This window comes from Capsicum annuum, chromosome 6 (genome assembly GCF_002878395.1).
Source record: "Capsicum annuum cultivar UCD-10X-F1 chromosome 6, UCD10Xv1.1, whole genome shotgun sequence".
Lineage (NCBI taxonomy): Eukaryota > Viridiplantae > Streptophyta > Magnoliopsida > Solanales > Solanaceae > Capsicum > Capsicum annuum.
This window is the reverse complement of record NC_061116.1, coordinates 199689562-199710891: the sequence shown is the minus strand read 5'-3', so window position 1 is coordinate 199710891 and position 21330 is coordinate 199689562. Positions and strand designations below refer to the sequence as shown.

Sequence of the window (21330 nt, the reverse complement as noted above, 5' to 3'; positions counted from 1 at the left end):
TTAGTTGCGAAAATAAAACCTTCTCCGGCGTGAATTTGGGGTTTTTTTCAATTGCATCTTAATCTTTCATTTGCATGTGGGAAACTTGATTGTTTGCAGCAAAAGCTTCTCATAAAATCTTCAATTTTTCAGGATCGTTCCGCTGTTTTGATCGATTTTCACTAAAACCTAATTTGGTGTAATCAAAATTGCCCGGAGTAAAACCCTCGATCTGATTACTATCATGTACAGCTTTTTGTGTTTCAATTTGTGAAATCCCCAAGCTGAATGAGGGTGAATCTTCATTAGCCATTGAAGATAAAACAAATTAACACAAAAAGATTTTAAAGTATAAACAATAAGCTAACCTCTTTGAAGAAGTTGTCACTTTTTGAAATTAAAGGATGAACGGTTGAAATCAGTTGAATTATTAAAGAATAAAGTTCACTTAAAATCTACTAAAATGGAAGAGATTTTTGGGGAATAATTTGTGGTAAAAAAAAAAAGATATGCGTAAAAAAAAGATATATGGCGTGAAAAGAGGAGCTGTAAAAAGAAAGAGAGAGATGACGTGAAATGAGGAGAAAAAAATAGGGTAGGTAAGTTATAACATATGTATCACTTGTAAAGATGAAAATAGAAATTTTATGTAATTTTTAGTAATATGGTTGCTTAAATCAAGGATTTATGTAATTTTACCTTTGATATAAAAAAGTCCAATCAATTTCTTTTCCTGGGCCATCGACAAATCATTCTTTAACCAACGACGACGTTTTCTTCTTCCAAAATCTCTTTCTTCGACCTTCATTGTCGCCCTTATTGCAGAAAAATCAGCTGTTTTTAAAATATAACATCACCTGCTGCTCTCCCTGTAAGAATTTCAGTATAAGAATTTGATAACCTCAACAGTTTTATTGATTCATCTGCGTTTTTATAACATACCTTCTATTTCTTATACCTAAGGTTTTGCAAAACAGTATTTAGTAGATGAACTTTATGATATTATTACTGTAATAGGGAATGGTTTGAAGGATTTGCAATAATCATAATAGAGACAACACACACTTGGCAACGAAAATACTAAGGTGGAAAGTAGGGCAGCAGGGAGTGTGATTAGTAATGATCTGACGAACAAGCTGGGCAGATTCCCCATGCCCAAAGATATAGCCCCTTCATCATGTAAAAAGACAAGAGGGTGTTGCTACCCGAAGGTTGTGAGTTCGAGTCACCAAGGGAGCAAATGGGGTGGGAGCTCTTACGGAGGGGTTAAAAAGAAAAAGAAAAAAGGAAGAACCACAAAGTATGCGATTCTCAATATCTTTGAGGAGCTTATTTGCCTCTATGAAGTTAATTCCACTTTATTTGGCATTTTTTAGGCAATAGTCTGTTTTTTTTTCCTTAAAAATTTAGTAATTGACTTTACATGTGATTTTCTGTCACTTGCTTCATTGAATAATCTAGGTTCTTTTAGTTTATCCCTATCAATGCAATATGTGATTGTTGTTTTGGCATTATCCTGGTTGTTATATACATGAATTTGTTATATTTAGTTGGTTATAATGTGTTATTTTCTGAAGATTATGTTCTTTTTAGTAGTAAAATGGAAAAAATATTTTGAAAGAATTGCTATATGTTTTCCTCCTGATATGTTTTCTGAAATCATTAAATATATTTCTTTTAGTATAAGGCTGTCTGTCCTTTTTTTTTTGTTAAGATTAACTCAATAAGCATTTGTTTGAGCATGCTATTGAATATTAGTTTACTATGGGCAATCATTGCAATGTAAACACCCATGATTTCTGTAGGTCTGCATGCTTTAATTTTGAGAAAACATATAGGTTGTGAATTGACGGAGCAACTAGCTGCTTGGGATTATCAAACAAATAATCAAGGGGTAAGGAAAAGAACAATGGGCCGAAAGACGTCGAAAAAGCATGCTGGAGTTAATGTTGACCATACTGTTGAAAGTGTGTCTGGAGGAAATGTCGATGATAATGGTAGACCTCGCAAGGACAATAAGACAACCCGTGTCCAACAGACATCATTTGTCAGGTTCAAATTGCTCAATATACTTGATCCGTCATTTCTTATTTTATTAGATGAACTATTTCGCAAATTGCAACGTGATAAATTTCATACTTTGTCGTAATTCTTCATATTTTCCAACAGTGTTGTATATTTAGTTAGTCTAACAGCTCTTTATTCGTGGATTCTATCTGTATGCTGCACATGATTGCATTCTGTTTTTGTTAGTGGTATTATCAAAATAGTGATAGTTCAGTTTAATTTGAATTGAGCAATTGGATATTTGCTTTGTCATGGGACTATAGTACACTTCTCCTCTTAAGAAAATGGAGCATCTTCGGCAGCTACTTTAGGCGCATGAACAACAGTTTCCCTCTATGCTTCATCACAATGATTGTCGTGACCTGTAGATTGCAGAAACATCCATTTGTTATGAGCCCCTAGTTGTGAAGTTTTGGATAATACCATCTGAATTAGTTGCCTACGTAATATATTTGGCATATCAGCCTTCTATTTCTGAAATCTAGTATATCTACTAGTTGCAGGATGGTTGATCGTGTTATACAATCCTCTGAAAGAAAATCTTAGAGCAGATATATTTGCTAATCCTGGTTGATCGTGTTATACAATCCTCTGAAAGAAAATCTTAGAGCAGATATATTTGTTAATCCTGGTAGCATACTTAGTGCTAATATATATATTAGCATAAGTTCTTTGTGGTTTGTTAACATTATTCCACCATTTTTTGTAAGCCTAGGCCCATAGAGTGATTACAAGTTTTCTCACATGATGATTTAGTCTGCTTATAGCTGAATTGCTTTCTAACTTGTATAGTGTTCTCCTTGTTTGAACTTGTTTGACGTTTTAATGCACTGTTGCAGGCCATCCTGGAATTTTCTCCTGAAATATTGTGCAATGAGTTGTTAATGAAATTTTTCAGGAAGTCATTGTTTCTAATGTCATCATCACTGTGCAAACTTCGTCGTGCAGGCTTTAGCATCTCATGCCAAAAGTCAGGATCACGTAAAATCTTTCAAACTTCAATATTAGGAGTATTACTTTCATGTAAGATGAACCTAAGGAATTAAATTTAACGACGTTGAGAACTTCATCTAGATCCAAAGGTTGGTAGATGTTAAAATTAGTATGCAGTGTGCCAGATGACCTTTAGGGCATGCCTTCTATTTTACTTGCACATGAAATACTATCTGACTAGACATTATCTCATAGCTTGAAATATTTTTGTCAATGGATCCTCATGTTAATCATATGTCGGTTTATAGTATCACTCACTCCCTGTTTTGTGACAACATGGACTTGATCTGGGAGGAGCTTGGAACAAAATTTCACAATCTTTTGGAAATGGGAAGATCTTGAGTTGTTGCTTCTATCCTTGCTGCAACGCAAAGACTCCACAACCATGAACATGAGGTTTGTTGTGAATACTCAAAGTCTTACTTCATATTTTCCCGATTATTGTGTTCAAACATTCTAGATATTTGGATTATCTAAGAAAATAGGAGAGGAGTTGTACTAAGCTGTTTTGTACTTCTCAATGTACCATCTCAGTACTGTTTTGAATAAAATTGACTGTATCCAAAAGAACTTTCGTTTGCGCATGATTCAGCTTGTTTTTGGACAGATAATTTTTTTATATTTATTACCTTTATTTATTGATAAATATTTTTGTTTGACTATAATGAATAAAGGATCAACTGAATGTTTTGGTTTCCTTTTGTCTTCTTTGTTTCAGTGTTGTCAAGCCATTGCTGTCGCTGTATGTGCAGGGGTGATTTTCCCAAGTTTATTGTCCCTCGAATATTATTTCTTGAAAAAATCTTTTGCTCAAGAGACAAATCTAACTGGAGTTGGCCACATGGAACAAAAATTCATATAGTTGGGTCTTTGATTTTGCAGTCGATATTTAAACTTCCCAGTGTATGTGTCCCTTTCTCATTCTTCTTTTGTATTTGACTCTATGTATATGCCACATATTTACCTCTTCCAACACCCCATGCCTCTTCCATTACCATTGTTGATAGTCTTTACTATAAGTCTAACATCTGAAGTGTTCTATCTAGCTTGTTTGCTTCAATAATTATACTTTCTATTATTTCAAAAGTCAGTTCTTACTTATAGTGTATTATATGTTTAACTTACACTATATTGCCATTAAATCATTGTAGTAACTAGTGAAGTGTCACTGTGAGTGTGATTATAATCTTTTTTGATATGCTACAGGAACTAATACAGGTCTATGTTACTAGTATCACATCTTTGGAAGAGCATCATGTTCTTGAGGCATCAAAAGATCCCAGTGGTTCACGGGTCATTGAATATTTTCTCAACTTAGATATATCAGCAAACTAAAAGAGGAAGTTAGTTGCCAAGTATGTATTACAGCAGACTTTTGTTACTCCATTTACAGTTGGAAATGATAATGTTGATTTGGTAATAATGATATGATTTGTAACTGAAGGCTTCGAGGACATTTTGGTGAGCTCTCGGTGCACCCATTTGGTTCATTTACGGTTGAAAATTGCTTCACTGCTAGTAACTTGAATTTGAGAGAGACAATAGTGTCAGAAATGTTACCCCTCCAAGCAGAGCTATCCAAGACTAAGCAGGGACCTTACCTACTGAGAAAACTCGATATTGATGGGTAAGCTATAGGTTTTCCTTTTCCATCTTCATGGCTTCCGCCCTTTTTCCACTATATAATGTAGCTTAATGGCAGATGTTTATAGTGCTGTGGCTGAGAGCACATTTTTTCCCGGTCCAGGATATGTTATGACTTGTGTCATATCTTATTTTCTATGCATTTTAATCTTGTTTGTGTATCAACTTTAATGGGTTAGACATTGTGGTTATTGTTTCTTCACATCTAAGCACAACTGCTTATTTCTTATGATTTAGTTACTTCATGTTGTTTATCATTAACATTAGCATCTGAAGGGACATCTCCACAGGTAGTGGTATTATGATTTGTGGCTGTTTAAACTGCCACTATTAGAACCTATTTTTTATAAAAAAAAACTAGCATCTCTGAACTGTGAGATTACTTTCTGTAATTAATTCACTCATCTTCATCGGAGAAGTGCAAATTTATTGTGGAAAGGCCATTCTGACAGACTCATTTAAAGTTCTGTTGAACCTTCCTGGTTTCTCTTCCACTTATTTGGTTTCCTTTTCTGTTATGATAGATATGCAAGGCAACCTGACCAGTGGAAGTCAAGACAAGCTTCACAACAATCTGCTCTCAAAGAATTTTATGCAACATTTGGACCAGTGGAAACCAAATCATTTGAAAAGGATAGCTTTCTTGCTGATTCTGTTTCCAAATCAAAGCCAGGAAAGTTGGAAGATATTAGGAAAGAGATTAAGACGTCTTTGTGTTCTGCCAAAACTTCCAATACCCTATTTTTGGCTCATCGGGTTTCAAAAAAAGTGAAAAGGTCTAAAACCGAGAAGAAGAGACATAGGAAAGATAGCGAGTCAGAATCTCAAAGAAAGAAGATCAAAGTTTAACTGTAATATTTTTAGGTTCTTTATTCAGTATTACGTTATTATGAATGATCGGTTTTGGTAATTTCTGTTGTTTGATCAGAAAGGATGGGACTTCTATTGGTTGTCGAAAGCACTTGATTTAGTTCATGCAATTTTTGTTCTTCATTCTAGTTAGATTATTTATAAGTTTAAATTGTTGGGTCAAAAATGCACTGATATGAAAAGTTAATAGTATTCACATTAATAAACTTTGGGAAATACATCTAGCAACAAATTTCATAGCTTCCAAGGAACAAAATTGGATTCTGTTTTTCTGCTGCAAGTGACTATCTTAACTGGATAGTGGAAACTAACTTTGTACTATCAAGCTACATTGTTGAATGAACGAATTGCTTTGGCGGCGCTGTTCTTTGCTGAGGTGATGCTTCTCTTAGTCATCTTATGGAGGCGTGAACCTGGTACAACAATGTGATATTTGAGAAAACGGCTTATAGAGGTAAGTGATGGAACACTTAGATTCAGAAATTACTTGTTTTGTATAGGATTGCATCTGCTTGGAGGAATCCTCCTAAAGGTTGAATCAACTTTCTTGAATGGTTTCTTCTGATTTGTATGCAGACCCTTGAGTGTTTGTGATGTTGAAGTTTCTTGGTATCGATGCTCTTTATTAGAGAGCAACCGCGCTGCATTTGCGTGCGACATTGGACTCTGAACTAAGAATTAGCATAAGGGCTAGAACAACAACAACTAGTATTTTTAATTGGCTCTTGATAGTCATGATGTAAGCTGAGTTAAAGGATGTTAGTGATGTTCCTTCCGCTGCAAGGTGAGTGGAATAAGAGATCATCGAGAGAGCAGTAGTATGTTGTTTATGGTGATTTGGTAGGAGGCTTCGAAGCTGAGCTGATGAGATTTATATATATGATGTTTGAATGTGTTGAAGGATCCGATGCTTAGTGGGATCATGTGATATTTCTTTGACTGTTCTGTGCTGGAACTCTGATTTCCAGATAAGTTGCTAAAAAGTTTCAGAATGGTCACGTGATAATATTTTATTAACTGGAAGAGGTGGTTATTATATTGTCTTTAATTTTTATATTGAAAGATTTGATGTCATCCCTTATGAATCGCTTTGATTTTATTCTTATCCTTTTGAAGCTGTTTGAAATGGGTTTGGAGCTAGCTTGCCTTCCCTTTAGCTCAACTACATTTTGTGCTATTATTTTGTTGGGTTCCAAGTACTCACTGCAGTCGTTCACAATTTTTCCGGGGATTAATCTTAGAATGAGCTTATTCCATTTTAAGGACTCGTTTGATACAAGTGATACGGGATAACTAGTTTTGGGATTAACCTTAGGATGAGCTCATCCTATGTTTAGTTGAGATAAAATACAAGATTGCATTATTATTTTCTCACATCTTGATGGTGGGATAACTAATCTCGAGAGAGCAAATCTCTGGATAATTAATCTCAGAACTGCTAATCTTAGGATAACTTGTTTCTCAGTCAAATGATTCACCTCTGACTTGTGTTATTGTCGGGTGTTATCAATCAAATAATTTTAATTTAATTATTTTATTTAACTTGTTATATATTTGAAAATTGTGTAAAATATATTATAAATTATTATTTAAAAAAACTTATTATAAATTACAATAATTAATAATTTATTTTATATAAATTGCGATAGAGGGATATTACTTTAAAATTATGTAGAAAGTCGTATAAAATCATAATATAATTAACAACTTAAATATCAATAACAATAAAACAAATTTAATGAATTTCTTTAATATTTCATTAATACATAAATTGGGACAAAAAAAGTAGCATATGATATCTAAAAATTATGTCAAAATATAATAAATTAATAACTAATAACGTAAAATATTTAAAAATATACAAAAAAATTTATTGACTTTTCAAATTTTATCTATACTACATAAATTGAGATAAAAAAAATAACATATATTGTGTCTGTGTCTGAACGGGCTCCGATGTCTATTATGGACATAATTTTGAGATTCATTTGTGGAGTAGTTCATATAATATTATTTTGTCCAACACAAGTTGATATTAGAAAGAACAAAAAAGAAAAACGGTTCATGCACATGGATGACGTTTATAATATCACAAGCACTAACCTCTTACGAGAATCTAACGGGAATGGATCCGAGCAATCCACGTTTTTCACAACTCAAGAAACTCTCAACAAGTTTCTACAAAACACTCTCAAGTGTCAACTTAATTCATTATTCATTAACTGTCTAAAAATGAAAGAAAAGTAACATTTATAGTCATGGGCTATTTATTACACAATAGACCCAAAAATTACCCTAAAATATTGGGCCCAAAAGTGACCCAAAGCATTGAAATGGACGCCATACTCTCTTGAAGCCCAAGTTATTATTCAAATGCGGTGTCGCCCATTTATTTCTTGGAGGATATCACCAAGTATAGATTCTTTTCAAGCTATCTTCCATTCACGTATTTGACCTCCTAGAACGACCACGTCTTGAATCTGTAGATGTGATCCTTGAAGCATCGATCCCAAAGCTATCCTCCATTCTTTTAGAAATTTTCTTTTTTTGCTAGGGTTATTTCAGAAATTTACTAATTAAAATTAGTGTACATGAATAAGAAAATAGAGATGTAGGAATTAAGGTGAAAACTAACCATCACAATGTTCACACTATGCATACAATTAATTTGGATAGGATATAATCCATCTACAGCCCTTTAAACATGTTAGTTAATTTTATTAAATCATATTCAAATTTATGTTTGTTTTGATTGAGCATCCTTGCATACTTGATAAATTATTTTCATTTGACACTTTCAGCTAAAAAAATTCAAAAAACTTTTTTTTTTTTTTTTTTTTGGGTGTTTTCAATTGTCTATTACATAAATAAGTTATCCACTTAAAAATACATCACCTTCTTAAATATATGCATTAGCCTATATAAATGCTAAAACCGCAAACATGTTCTACTTTATGTTGATATATACAAGTTACAACCAAATGAGAAAGCATATTTTATGTGATTATATAACTAAACAAAAAAGAAAGTTTTAGAAGTATTTAATTAATTGTATATTTTAATGTGTTTGGATCGTAATTGAAGTCTGCATTTAAAATTTAAATGAGTTTTATTGACAAATTTAAGTGATTATTGATGTATTCATCCATTAATTTATCGTGGTAAAATTATAAAATAATTTAAGAGTGCATTAATAAAACTACTACTGTTGTATTTCGTCTAGTAATTATATTCATGTTATTATATTTATTTTTAATAATATAAATAAATATTGTATCTCAAATATGTTACTGTATGTTGTATCTCATCTATAAACTTTTTATTTTTTATTTTTGCAAACGAAAAGAATAAATTAATTAGAATTTCATGCAAATTAAATTATAATTTTCATGCAATATACATGGTTCTTCCTACAATTTCGTTGATACTTTTCTTTTCCTCCGATTCTTCTCTTATTTTTTCGGATTTTTTGGCCTTTTATTTTCTTTCTTTTAAATGTAAGTATTTCTAATATAGTTCAAGAGACATTTAAAAAGTAAACTTTATTCAATTTTAAAGTACTAATTCGTACGAATTCTTCTGTCATACAAATAAGTTAAAATTTAATACCTATAGCTTCCATTAATTTCAAAATTTTATATTTTATTTGTACATGCATTGTTATTCAAATTTTGACGTTAACGTAATTTTAAATAAATTGACAAGCATAACCCAACACTTATGAATTAGGTAACATGAAATGGGGGTAGATAACTAATTGCTTCAAATTAGTAGGAAAAGTACTATGAAAGGTGGAAATATCTAAATTCTTATGCATTTTTTGTTGTTGTTAACCGTTATGGTATTATATAGATTTTGATGTAAAGAAGGGTGCAATGCAACATGCATAGTACAAGAGGACTTTAATTAAGAGAAATAATATAAGAGATCTTTGCATTTGTTTAGAATTGTCTTCGCATGTCAAAAAGAAATTTAAAAAAAAAAAAAAAACTTACTAAGTATGGCTTCTAAGGACCTACGAATTATTATGAAGAAGTAACGTAAACATATAATTAATTTATCATATTTACATAAATTTTCACTCTTATAAAGTAATTACAAGAATTTCAACTAATTATTATGTATCTTCATTGGATGTTTCGAAAGCTAATTATGTATCTCAATAGAACCGGAGATAATTATGTATCTTTATAAAGCTAAGAAAAAAATGTATTTTCAGTTAAAGCTATTATGTATCTCGACAGACTCGGAATTGAAAAAATGCATTGAGAGCTAATTATGTATCTTTACAAAGAAAACAAATGTATTTTTGTTATATATATCGAAAGCTAATTATGTATCTCAACGGACACAAAATTGAGATTTTTAATAATTATGCAAAATATCAAGATTTTCTATAATTAAGTTTTAAATTGTCAAGATTTATATTGTTTCCCCAATTATTATTGAGTGGGAGAGGAAGAAGACATACAGTGAAATTTATAAAAATTATTAAGTACTTCAGTGTTCCTAATTGAATTGGAATTTTTAGAGCCATCTCATTAAAATTTGATTTTGTGACGACGGTGAAAGAATTTTAATGGAATTGGGAGATTAAATCCTACTGAGAACAAAATATTTTTGTATAAAAATTTTAGTCAACTTCCTAGTGTTAGTGTTCAACTAGAATTCTCAAAAAACTTAGTTACGGTAATTTAAGTTTTTCTTTTTCAATTTTATCCCAATTTAATAGAAGTATGCTTGTAACATATATTGTTTGAACTTTTTAAAAATGTCATCGGGTGCGTGTCGTATTCCTCAAATAATTTTTTTTGAGAGTATTACTGGAAAATAATATTATTTGTATCTATTATAATTTATTGGAGTAAAATAATAAAAAGACGATTTTATCTAAAGAGAAGTGCTTTTAATGAAGGGTAAAAAGTTCAAATAATATTTTTAAGGTCCTTCACACTTTTAATATATTATAGATATAGATATATATATAGATTATAGATATAGATATAGATATAAATATCCCTTTTCTATCAAAAAGAAAATGTACATTATTTATGTATATTGGCTAGAAAAAGTAACGTTATCGAATAGGCTATTTGTGTAATGATCCGGAATGGTGACTTACAACCAAATTGATTCCAATGGGGCTTGTGAAGTGTATATAAGCCAAAGTTATTCATTTACATGTAGGAGTGGATGATGATGGAGTCATAATGGGCCGATCTACTTTTGATATAAAGAATCTAAAATTTATATATATATACACAAGGTAACTTTACCTAATTACATTAAATCCCAATTTGGTAAAGTAATTACCTAAATCTCAAAGTAATTACTTAAATTTCCTATTTTTTTACTTTCTCTCTCCAACCCATTATACATCCAAAAACACGCTACTTCTGTGTTGCATCTCCCGTATTTTCCTCCTATCACAAACTCATTTTTTTCTCCATAATTGAAACCCATTTTTCACGCCAAAAATCAAGTAACGTGTACTTAGAGGTTACCAATTTGTAAGTGTTGAAGCATTAATTGAAGTTTCTGATTTTCTTCATTAATTTTTGAATTTTTTTGTTTCAACTTGACCAAATCAGGATAATTTTCAATTCTTGTTTGGTTGCATGTTGGTTTCTATGAAATTAACTTCTTTTGCAATCCCATGCCAGTTAGTTTATTTCATTTTTTTTGGTATAGTTCAAGTCAGATCTTTGAATTTCTTGTGTTATAGTTGCTATTGCATATCCTCTCATTTGATTAGCTTCAACTACAAGCCATTTTCCCATTTTTATAGTTCAAATCAGATCTTTGATTAACTTTTCATTCTTTTTTGTATAGTTCAAGTCAAATCTTTGAAACTGGGCATTTTGTCAAAGATCTGACTTGCCATTTTTATTGGAACGATAATTGTTTCATATTGCTTATTGTGCATATATATGTATGAATATCCTTCGATATATTTAGGTTATCTATAATTAGATATGTTAGACTATAGTTTAATCACCTTATAAATATATATAACTACTATGTGTTGTTTCTGATTTTCTCGTTATGTATGATCCCCATTATATATATTTATCTTATGTATAATTATAACTGACGTTCAAATCGATCAGAAGTTATTTTGTCCCACTAATGTATAATATAGGTATTCTGAAATATATTTCAATATGTTATACATTGGCAGTTTTGAAAATCCAAACAATTATAAAGTATTGATATTTTATAAGATGACATTATACATTCATACAAGATTATAGGTCATACATATTTTAATTTGAAAATCTGTATTATGACATTATACATTAAAACAGTTTATTTCTTAAATGTATAAGTTAACCTCATACATGTCTAACTGTTGTTGAATTAGGTTCTGATTTTAATTCTGAGATGTATAAGATACCCTCATACATGTGTAATTGTTATTTATTTAGGATCTGATATGAATTGTTAGATGTGTAAGTAACCCTCATACATGTGTAACTGTTGTTTAATTAGGATCTAAATTAAATTGTTAGATGTATAAGTTACCCTCATACAGGTGTAACTGATGTTTATTTAGGGTTTGATAAGTTACCCTCATACCTGTATAAGTTACCCTCATATAGGTGTAACTGTTGTTAGATTATTTTCTTTTTACATGTATAACGATGTTATAATTATTGAACGTATTGTTACTTCATTATTTTTTTTTTGAAATCAGGGATTGTGGCGTCTTTGTGTCTGCCTATGCAGAAATATTAAGTGAAGGACAGCAAGTGCATTCATGTGGTTTTGATGCTGGAAGTCAATGTGCACACTATGTTTCATTACTGTGGCATTATGGAGTGACAAAGGCAACCTAAGGGTACACGGGTGATAATGGCGATCCTCCTCGGCCAAGGAATATTGTTCTCCAAATAATTGATGAAAATGCAATTGTTACTTTAGAGTAGCATTGTTTTATAATAGTCGGCATTGAAACAACTAATTCTTAGTTTTGTAGTTGATGTTAAACGGTTACAATGTTACTTTCTGGATGTTAATTTACAATTTATGGATGTCTTCATCTTTTGAAAAAATATTTTGCAATTACTTACACTATACTGTAATGTTACTAACATAGTTTGGTAGTTATTGAGTTTCCCTTTCATTTTTTTTATAAATTATAAAAATAAATTGCAAATTAATCTGTTATTGTATATCAACACATTGTATTTTTTATCAATACATAAATTCTGTTAGAAGTTAATAATACATTGAACTAACGGATAATACATTACGTAACATCATACATGTTTTTAAACGTTTATGACTTAATAGAAAACTACGAAAATATTTTACATCACACATATTTAAAAAGTATAATACTATATCATACACTACCATACATTGTGAACTTATCATAAATTAAAACTAAAGTATTATCAATAATCATACACATAAAACAAAATGAAAAAGGCAACTTAAATTTTCACGAATTATGTTACATGAGTCTGCCATTTATTAAGTTGTTTAAACAAAAAAAATATATGTACTCAGTTAAAAGTCATTGTTGTCAGTCTAACATCATACATGTTATTAAAGTATAATAGTATATCATACATTACTTATATATGAAATGTTGCTGTATAACTGTGTAATACACATTACGTTTCAACAAGTATTAACTGTAATAGTTGCCAACTACAACAACAACAACAAACCCAGTGTATTCCCACCTAGTGGGGTCTGGGGGGGGTAAGATGTACGCAGTCCATACCTCTACCTCTGATGAAGTAGAAAGGCTGTTTCCGATAGATCCCCGGCTCAAGGCAGTTGCCAACTATTGTGTTATAATTGTAAATTATATGGTAACGAAATATGATCTATGAAAAATGTATAAAATTTTTATAATAATATCACACATTGATTACGAAGTGAACATCAAATAACAATTAAAAACATATATATAAGTTGCTCCAGATTTCCAATAAAACTAATAAAAATGTTTATACAAATAAAATCAAACAAAGCATCAGCATATAGAAAAACATATTATCTTCTTCATGATTCCTTCGGAAAGAAATCACATGTCCTCCGATTGTGACCGGCTCGTCCGCATTTACCACAACAATTCGAACTTGAAGAAAGTGATTCACTTGATTTCAAATGCCTTCCTTTCTTTGGCCTACCAGGCGGTCTTCTATATTTGGGCGGCACAATTTCTTCATCATCAACAAAATATTTTTATCACAAATGTTTCCGATTGATTCATACTAGACGCCTTCAAGACCTACTTGCAATCTTTGTTACGACAATTCAGTACATAGCTGCATCAATTTTTTAACACCGAGTCAATTTATTATACAAAAGTTTTAAAAATCATAATTTTAGTACAAAATGCAAATTTTGGGACTATCACAGTTTCATTATACATTGGCTCGAATGTATAAACAGACATTATACATTCGTAATTTTATGATTCAACTAAACAGAATACAACTTGAAAACATAAACTTGCTCAAAACATCTAATACCATATTACTATAAATTATAACATCAACAAATAAAGATGACACTTTTATATCATACCTTTGTTTGTCGGATCGTTTCTCTTTGATGTTGAAGCCATTAACTATTGCATGTCTAGCCATTACTGCAACCAGAGTATGCTTATCCTTATAAAGTTGATTTACCTTTTTTTTCGGTGTTCTTGCAATCAGTAATGAAGTTTTTCACTTCAGTTTCAGGAACATATAGAGCATACTGATTATACGTTTCAACGATCGTTAATGCAACCGAATTATATTCACTACCTTCGATACAAAATACAACACCAGTTTATCTATCAAACTCGATTTCGTTATTCGATTTGTCGAAAATGGAAATACACAGCGAAAAATTAACCAATCCAGAAAATTGTTTCTTCAACTCAACGTAAACCCTCACTCCATTGTCATTCCTTATGACAATTGGAGAAGAATTACCTTCAACGATATATTTCACTTCAACATTTGTAGTACTTCATCGAGATCCAATTCCATGACGATCGTAGCAATCAATTTCAAGAAAGTTATACTTTTTGAAACGATAATTGTGTCACTTTTGTATGATTGATAACTAATTTCCGACTTCCAAATACTAGAATGTCGCAACAATATGGGAATATTCATATTGATTTTAGTAGAATTAAAGAACGAATGTAGAAGATTTTTTTTTTTTTGATTTTCCAGATCGTCAATCCAAAAAAAAAGTATTGTGATGTTTAAGAAAATTTTTGAAATTGAAATTTCAGTTGCTATTTTTATTCATACACTGATTAATGTTAGCTAATTATTACCGTTAATTAAGAAACAGTAAAATAATTTATGATTTATCTTACCTTAAACATAAGATTAACTATTTTATCATACATTACCTATGTATGATGGACGGCTGAATATATAAGTATATTTACAAAAATCAGGAGAGAAAAAACTTGAAGGAATTTTATGTAATTAATTAGGGGATTTATGTTGTTTATACGTAAAGAATTTCAATCAATTCTTTTAATGGGCCACCGACAAATCATCTTTTAACCAACGACGACGTTTTCTTCCAAAATCTCTCTCTTCGACCTTCCTTGCTGCCTTCATTGCAGAAAAACCAACTGCTTTTCAAATATAACATCACTTGCTGCTCTCCTTGTAAGAATTTCAGTGTAAGAATTTGATAACCTCAACAGTTTTATTGATTCATCTGCGTTTTTGTAACATACCTTCTATTTCTTATACCTAAGTTTTTGCAAGACAGTATCTAGTAGATGAACTTTATGATATCATTACTGTAATAGGGAATGGTTTGTAGGTTTTGCTATAATCATAATAGAGACAATACACACTTGTGCAGAATCACTAGCACTTAATGGAAATTAATTTTTTAACTGTAAGTATTGAATTTATATTCAATAGAAGTGTTCAACTGGTTTTGTATAGAACAACATATTCTCTCCAGATTGCAGTTGGGGTGAACTTCTGAAGGGCACACATATAGAAGAAAATCAAGTTCTTGATGAATTAGCTAAAATTAGTGTGATGCTTGATGCATATGAACAACTTTTTATGTAGAAAGACCCGTAAGGGACTAAGTATACTAGAGCAGTCCAAAAAAAAAACAGAATAAAAGAAGGAAGTAATAAGTTACTTTGGACTTGGAAAGATTAAGCAACGAAAAGATAAAGGTGGAAAGTTTGGGCAGCAGGGAGTGTGAGTAGCAATGATCCGACGAACAAGCTGGGCAGATTCCCTATGCCCAAAGGTATAGCCCCTTCATCACGTAAAAGGATAAGAGGGTGTTGCTTGGATGGTAAGCACCCGCACTTCCAACCTGAAGGTTGTGAGTATCACCAAGGGAGCAAAAGGGGTGGGAGTTCCGAGGGAGGGATTAAAAAGAAAAAAAAAAAAAGGAAGAACCACAAGTATGAGATCAAATATCTTTGAGGAGCTTATTTGCCTCTATGAAGTTAAGTCCACTTTATTCGGCATTTCTGGGGCAATAGTTTTTTTTTTCTTAAAAAGTTAATAATTGACTTTACATGTGAATTTCTGTCACTTGCTTCAATGAATAATCTAGGTTTTTTATAGTATAGTGTGTCTATGCAATATGTGTGTGTTGTTTTAACATTATCAACAACAACAACATACCCAGTGTATTCCCACCTAGTGGGGTCTGGGGAGGGTAGAGTGTACGCAGACCATACCACTACTCCAGAGAAGTAGAGAGACTGTTTCCGATAGACCCCCCGCTTAGGACCAATAATAGTATAACAAATATAAAAAGAAGGCGCAAATAAACTAGTATGGTACACAAAACAAACTAACCGTATAACAAACACAAAAGATAAGTGCATAATAAACTAGTACGGGATGCAAAAAAGCCAACACCACTAGCCCCAAACTACAGCCACAACACTACGAACCAGAAACTCCAGATCCAAAGAAGCACTCCGCTATTACTACCTCCGCGCTCCCACCCCCTAACCCTCTACCCTAATCCGTGTCCTCCACACCTTCCTATCAAGGGTCATGTCCTCTGTAAGCTGTAATTGCTCCATATCATGCCTAATCACCTCCCTCCAATATTTCTTCGGTCTACCTCTAGTCCGCCTAAAACCATCCCTAGCCAGAGTCTCACACCTCCGCACTGGAGCATCAGGGCCTCCTCTCATCACATGCCCTAACCAACGTAGCCTCACTTCTCACAACTTATCCTCCACCGAGGCAACTCCCACCTTCTCCCGAACAATCTCATTCCTTACCCTATCTTTCCTGGTATGTCCACACATCCATCGCAACATTCACATCTCCGACACCTTCACCTTTTGGATGTGGGAGTGCTTAACTGGCCAACACTCCGCTCCATACAACATACCCGTCCGGACTACCACTCTGTAGAACTTACCTTTAAGCTTCGGGGGCACCTTCTTATCACATAGGACTCCCGAAGTGAGCCTCCACTTCAACCACCCTGCCCCAATACGATGCGTGACATCCTCGTCAATCTCACTATTACCCTGAATTATAGACCCCAGATACTTGAAACTCTCCCTTTTCTGGATGGCTTGAGAGTCTAGCTTCACAACCACTCCATCTTCTTGCGACATATCACTGAACTTACACTCCAAGTACTCCATCTTGGTTCTACTTAACCAAAAACCTTTAGATTCAAGCGTCTGTCTCCAAATTTCCAACTTATCATTAACTCCACCTCGAGTCTCGTCGATCAGAACCACATCATATGCAAATAACATACACCAAGTCACCTCCCCTTGAATATGTCGTGTCAAAACATCCATCACCATAGCAAATAGAAACGGGCTAAGAGTCGATCCCTGGTGCAACCCTATCAAAATTGTGAAGTGCTCCGAGTCTCCACTTACCGTCCTCACACGAGTCTTCGCACCATCATACATATCCTGAATCGACCTAGTGTATGCCACGAGCACCCCTCTAGCCTCCAAGCACCTCCACAGAATCTTTCTGGGAACTCTGTCATATGCTTTCTCTAGATCAATAAACACCATGTGCAAGTCCTTCTTCCTCTCTCGAAACTGCTCCACTAATCTCCTCACAAGGTGAATGGCCTTAGTGGTCGAACGACCAGGCATGAAACCGAACTGATTCTCAGAGATTGTCACGATCCTCCTCATCCTCAACTCTACCACCCTTTCCCAAACCTTCATAGTATGACTTAACAACTTAATACCTCTATAGTTGTTACAACTCTGAATGTCTCCCTTGTTCTTATATACTGGAATCGTCGTGCTCCACCTCCACGCTTCAGGCATCTTAGCAGCTCTAAAAATAATGTTAAACAACCTTGTCAACCACTCCAGACCTGCCCCACTAGTGCTCTTCCAAAAATCTACTGGAATCTCGTCTGGCCCCGTCACTCTACCCCACCGTATCCTGCGAATAGCCCCCTTGACCTCCTCAATCTCGATACGCCTACAATAACTATAATCGCGACCCTCCTCAGATGTCTCCAAGTCTCCCAACACAGAACCTTTGTCCCCCTAGTCGTTCAAAAGTTTATGAAAATACGACTGCCACCTCTCCCTAATGAGGGCATCCTCAACCAACACTATACCATACTCTCCTTTGATGCACTTCACTTGGTCGAGGTCCCGAACCCTCCGCTCCCTAGCCTTGGCCATCCTATACAACTTCTTATCTCCGCCTTTCTCCTCTAAAGCCACATACAAACTCTCAAAAGCTGCTTTCTTAGCCGTTGTAACCGCTAACTTAGCCTCTCTTCTAGCTACCTTATACTCCTCCTTATTCTTCTGCCTTTCCTCATCATCCTTACTCCCAACCAACTTAGCATAAGCCACCTTCTTAGACTCCACCTTTCTCTTGACCTCTTCGTTCCACCACCAGTCTCCTCGATGTTTGCCAGATTGATCTCTCGAGACACCCAACACCTCTCTAGCGGTCTCCCTAATGCAACTGGCAGTCGTCTCCCACATATTATCCACATCCTCTCTACTCTCCCACGCCCCCCTACTCTTCAACTTATCTTCCATCTCCAAAGCACTAGCCAAAGTCAAGCTACCCCACTTAATCCTGGGCCGTGCCTCCCCACTTCTCTTCTTTTTTCCCTTATTCATAACCAAGTCCATCACCAACAACCTATGTTGAGTCGAGAGATTCTCGCTAGGTATAACTTTACAGTCTTTACATAGCGCTCTATCCCCTTTTCTAAGAAGCAAAAAGTCTATCTGGGTCATGTTTGGTATATACATGGATTTGTTATATTTAGCTGGTTATAATGTTTAGTTTTCTGAAGATTATGTTCTTTTAGTATTAAAATGAAAAAGTGTTTTAAAAGAAGTACTATATGTTTTCCTCCTGAGACGTTTTCTGAAATCATTAAATTTATTTCATTTAGTATAAGGCTGCCTATTTTTTCTTTTTTTTTTTGGGGGGGGGGGGGGGGGGGTAAGAGTAACTCAATAAGCATTTGTCTGAGCATGCTATTGAATCTTAGTTTACTATGGGCAATTATTGCAGTGTAAACACCCATGGTTTCGGTAGGTCTGCATGCTTTAGTTTTGAGAAAACATAAAGGCTGTGAATTGACAGAGCAACCAGCTGCTTGGGAGGATCAAATGAATAATCAAGGGGTAAGGAAAAGAACAATGGGCCGAAAGATGTCGTAAAAGCATGCTGGAGTTAATGTTGACCATACTGTTGAAAGTGTGTCCGGAGGAAATGTCGATGACAATAGTAGACCTCGCAAGGACAATAAGACAACCCCTGTCCAACAGACGTTATTTGTCAGGTTCAAATTGCTCAATATACTTGATCCGTCATTTCTTATTTTATTAGATGAACTATATGGCAAATTGCAACGTGATACATTTCATACTTTGTCATAATTCTTCATATAGAAAGCAGATTGATCCCGAGACTGCAAAATACTTTGCGGAGATTGCAAATGCCATAGAAGGTACAGAAATTGAACTAGAGGAGTGATATGTCATTTTTGGAAATGCCTTGGAAGAAACCAGAGGGAAAGAAGCAGAACTTGCAACTGATTATATAATAAGCCATACTTTGCAAACTCTACTTGAAGGCTGTTCTTTGGATCACCTTTGTAGTTTCCTTAAGAGCTGTGCAAAGAATTTCTCTCATTTTGCAGCTGATAGATCTGGCTCTCATGTGGTTGAAACAGCTTTAAAATCTGTATCTTTTCACCTTCAGGATAATGAGAATCATTCTCTGATTGAAAAGGCTTTGAAAAAAATCTGTAAGGTATGAAATAATGTCGTCTTCATTGTTTTTAATGGTGTAATGTTAGCCTATCGCATTGATTGAAATACAATTTGTTAGTTGCTCGCATAATCCCTTTTCACTCTTCTGATTCCGCATGATAGCCCTTCTAGAAATCTGCTACAAGATTTAACGTAATGAAATGTCACAGTGGATTATAATTTCTTGATCATACATGATCCAGGTTCTTCCCTTGATTGTTCATTGACTCTCTTTTATTTCCATGTCAGGCAATTGTTGTCAATCCTGTTGATATAATGTGCAGTTGCCATGGATCTCATGTGCTTCGGAGTCTTCTCTGCCTATTTAACGGGGTGCCTTTAGAAGAGTTCCATTCCACAAAGTCATCAGCTGGCTTGGCTGAACGCTTGAATCTGAAGGCGCCGCATGCAAAAGACAATGGCTCGATGCAGTCTCTGAAAATATTTCCTAGTTTGCTTAAAAAGTTCATATCGGAGATGTTAAATGCTGCCAGTGAAGACATTTTGAAACTTCAAGTTAATCAATACAGCAGTTTAGTTCTGCAGGTATATAATTTATGATCCCAGGCTCCATTCTTATGTCAATCTTTTTGCTGACAGTATGTAAATGTGCAAATATGATAACAATAACTATGTAAAAGCACTACTAATGCATGATTGCATGCCAACTAATGATTCATATTTTCTTAAGGCTACTTGTTTAAACCACAACTGTCGAATTACATATTAACGGGCAATGATTGATTTTGCTCTCTTATTTTCAGACTGCTTTGAAATTATTGGTTGGAAGTGAACAGGAGTTGTTGCACTTAATCCAAGTTCTTCTTGGAAGCTGGTCTGGAAGTGCCACTGCTGGAAGCTTGTTGGAAGAAACAACCATGCAGAACATTTTAAGGCTAGTGGAAGAAACTGCATACAGTCATTTAATGGAGGTAAAATATCATCTATGCCTGTATATTTTTCCTCTTTGTATATGCTTTTCCAACAGTGTTGTATATTGAACTAGTCTAAGAGCTCTTTAGTCATGGAGTCTATCTGTATGCTGCACATGATTGTATTCCATTTCTGTTAATGGTATTATCAAGATAGTGATAGTTCAGTTTAATTTGAATTGAGCAATTGGATATTTGCTTTGTCATAGGACAATCTCCTGTTAAGAAAATGGAGCATCTTCAGCAACTACTATAGGCGCATGAACGACAGTTTCCCCCTATGCTTCATCACAGTGATTGTTGTGACCTGTAAATTGCAGAAACATCCATTGGTTATGAGCCCCCAGTTGTGCAGTTTTGTACAATACCATCTGAATTAGTTGCCTACGTAAGATATTTGGCATATCAGCCTTCTATTGCTGCAATCTAGTATATCTACTAGTTGCAGGATGGCTGATCGTGTTATACAATCCTCTGAAAGAAAAGCTTAGAGCAGATATATTTATTAATCCTGGAAGCATACGTGGTGCTAATATATATATCAACATAGGTTCTTTGTGGTTTGTTAACATTATTCCACCATTTTTTGTAAGCCTA

At 33.7% G+C, this 21330-nt stretch overlaps 1 protein-coding gene and 1 pseudogene across 6 annotated transcripts; both read left to right on the top strand.

The window, feature by feature from the left end:
- The first annotated feature begins 692 nt into the window (after positions 1-692).
- LOC124885208 (pumilio homolog 23-like) lies at positions 693-21324 on the top strand. Of its 6 annotated transcripts, none has more exons than XM_047413743.1 (5): positions 693-850; positions 1785-2031; positions 19439-19802; positions 20051-20347; positions 20566-21324. In XM_047413743.1, the coding sequence occupies exons 4-5, from the start codon at positions 20078-20080 to the stop codon at positions 20800-20802; spliced, it is 507 nt and encodes a 168-aa protein (XP_047269699.1). In that variant the 5' UTR covers positions 693-850; positions 1785-2031; positions 19439-19802; positions 20051-20077; the 3' UTR covers positions 20803-21324. The 6 variants fall into 6 exon arrangements, with proteins under 6 accessions (XP_047269699.1, XP_047269696.1, XP_047269694.1 ...); XM_047413740.1 differs by having other exon boundaries at positions 694-850; positions 1818-2031; XM_047413738.1 differs by having other exon boundaries at positions 703-1279; positions 1818-2031.
- LOC107855251 lies at positions 1889-5663 on the top strand (annotated as a pseudogene).
- Positions 21325-21330: the final 6 nt, after the last annotated feature.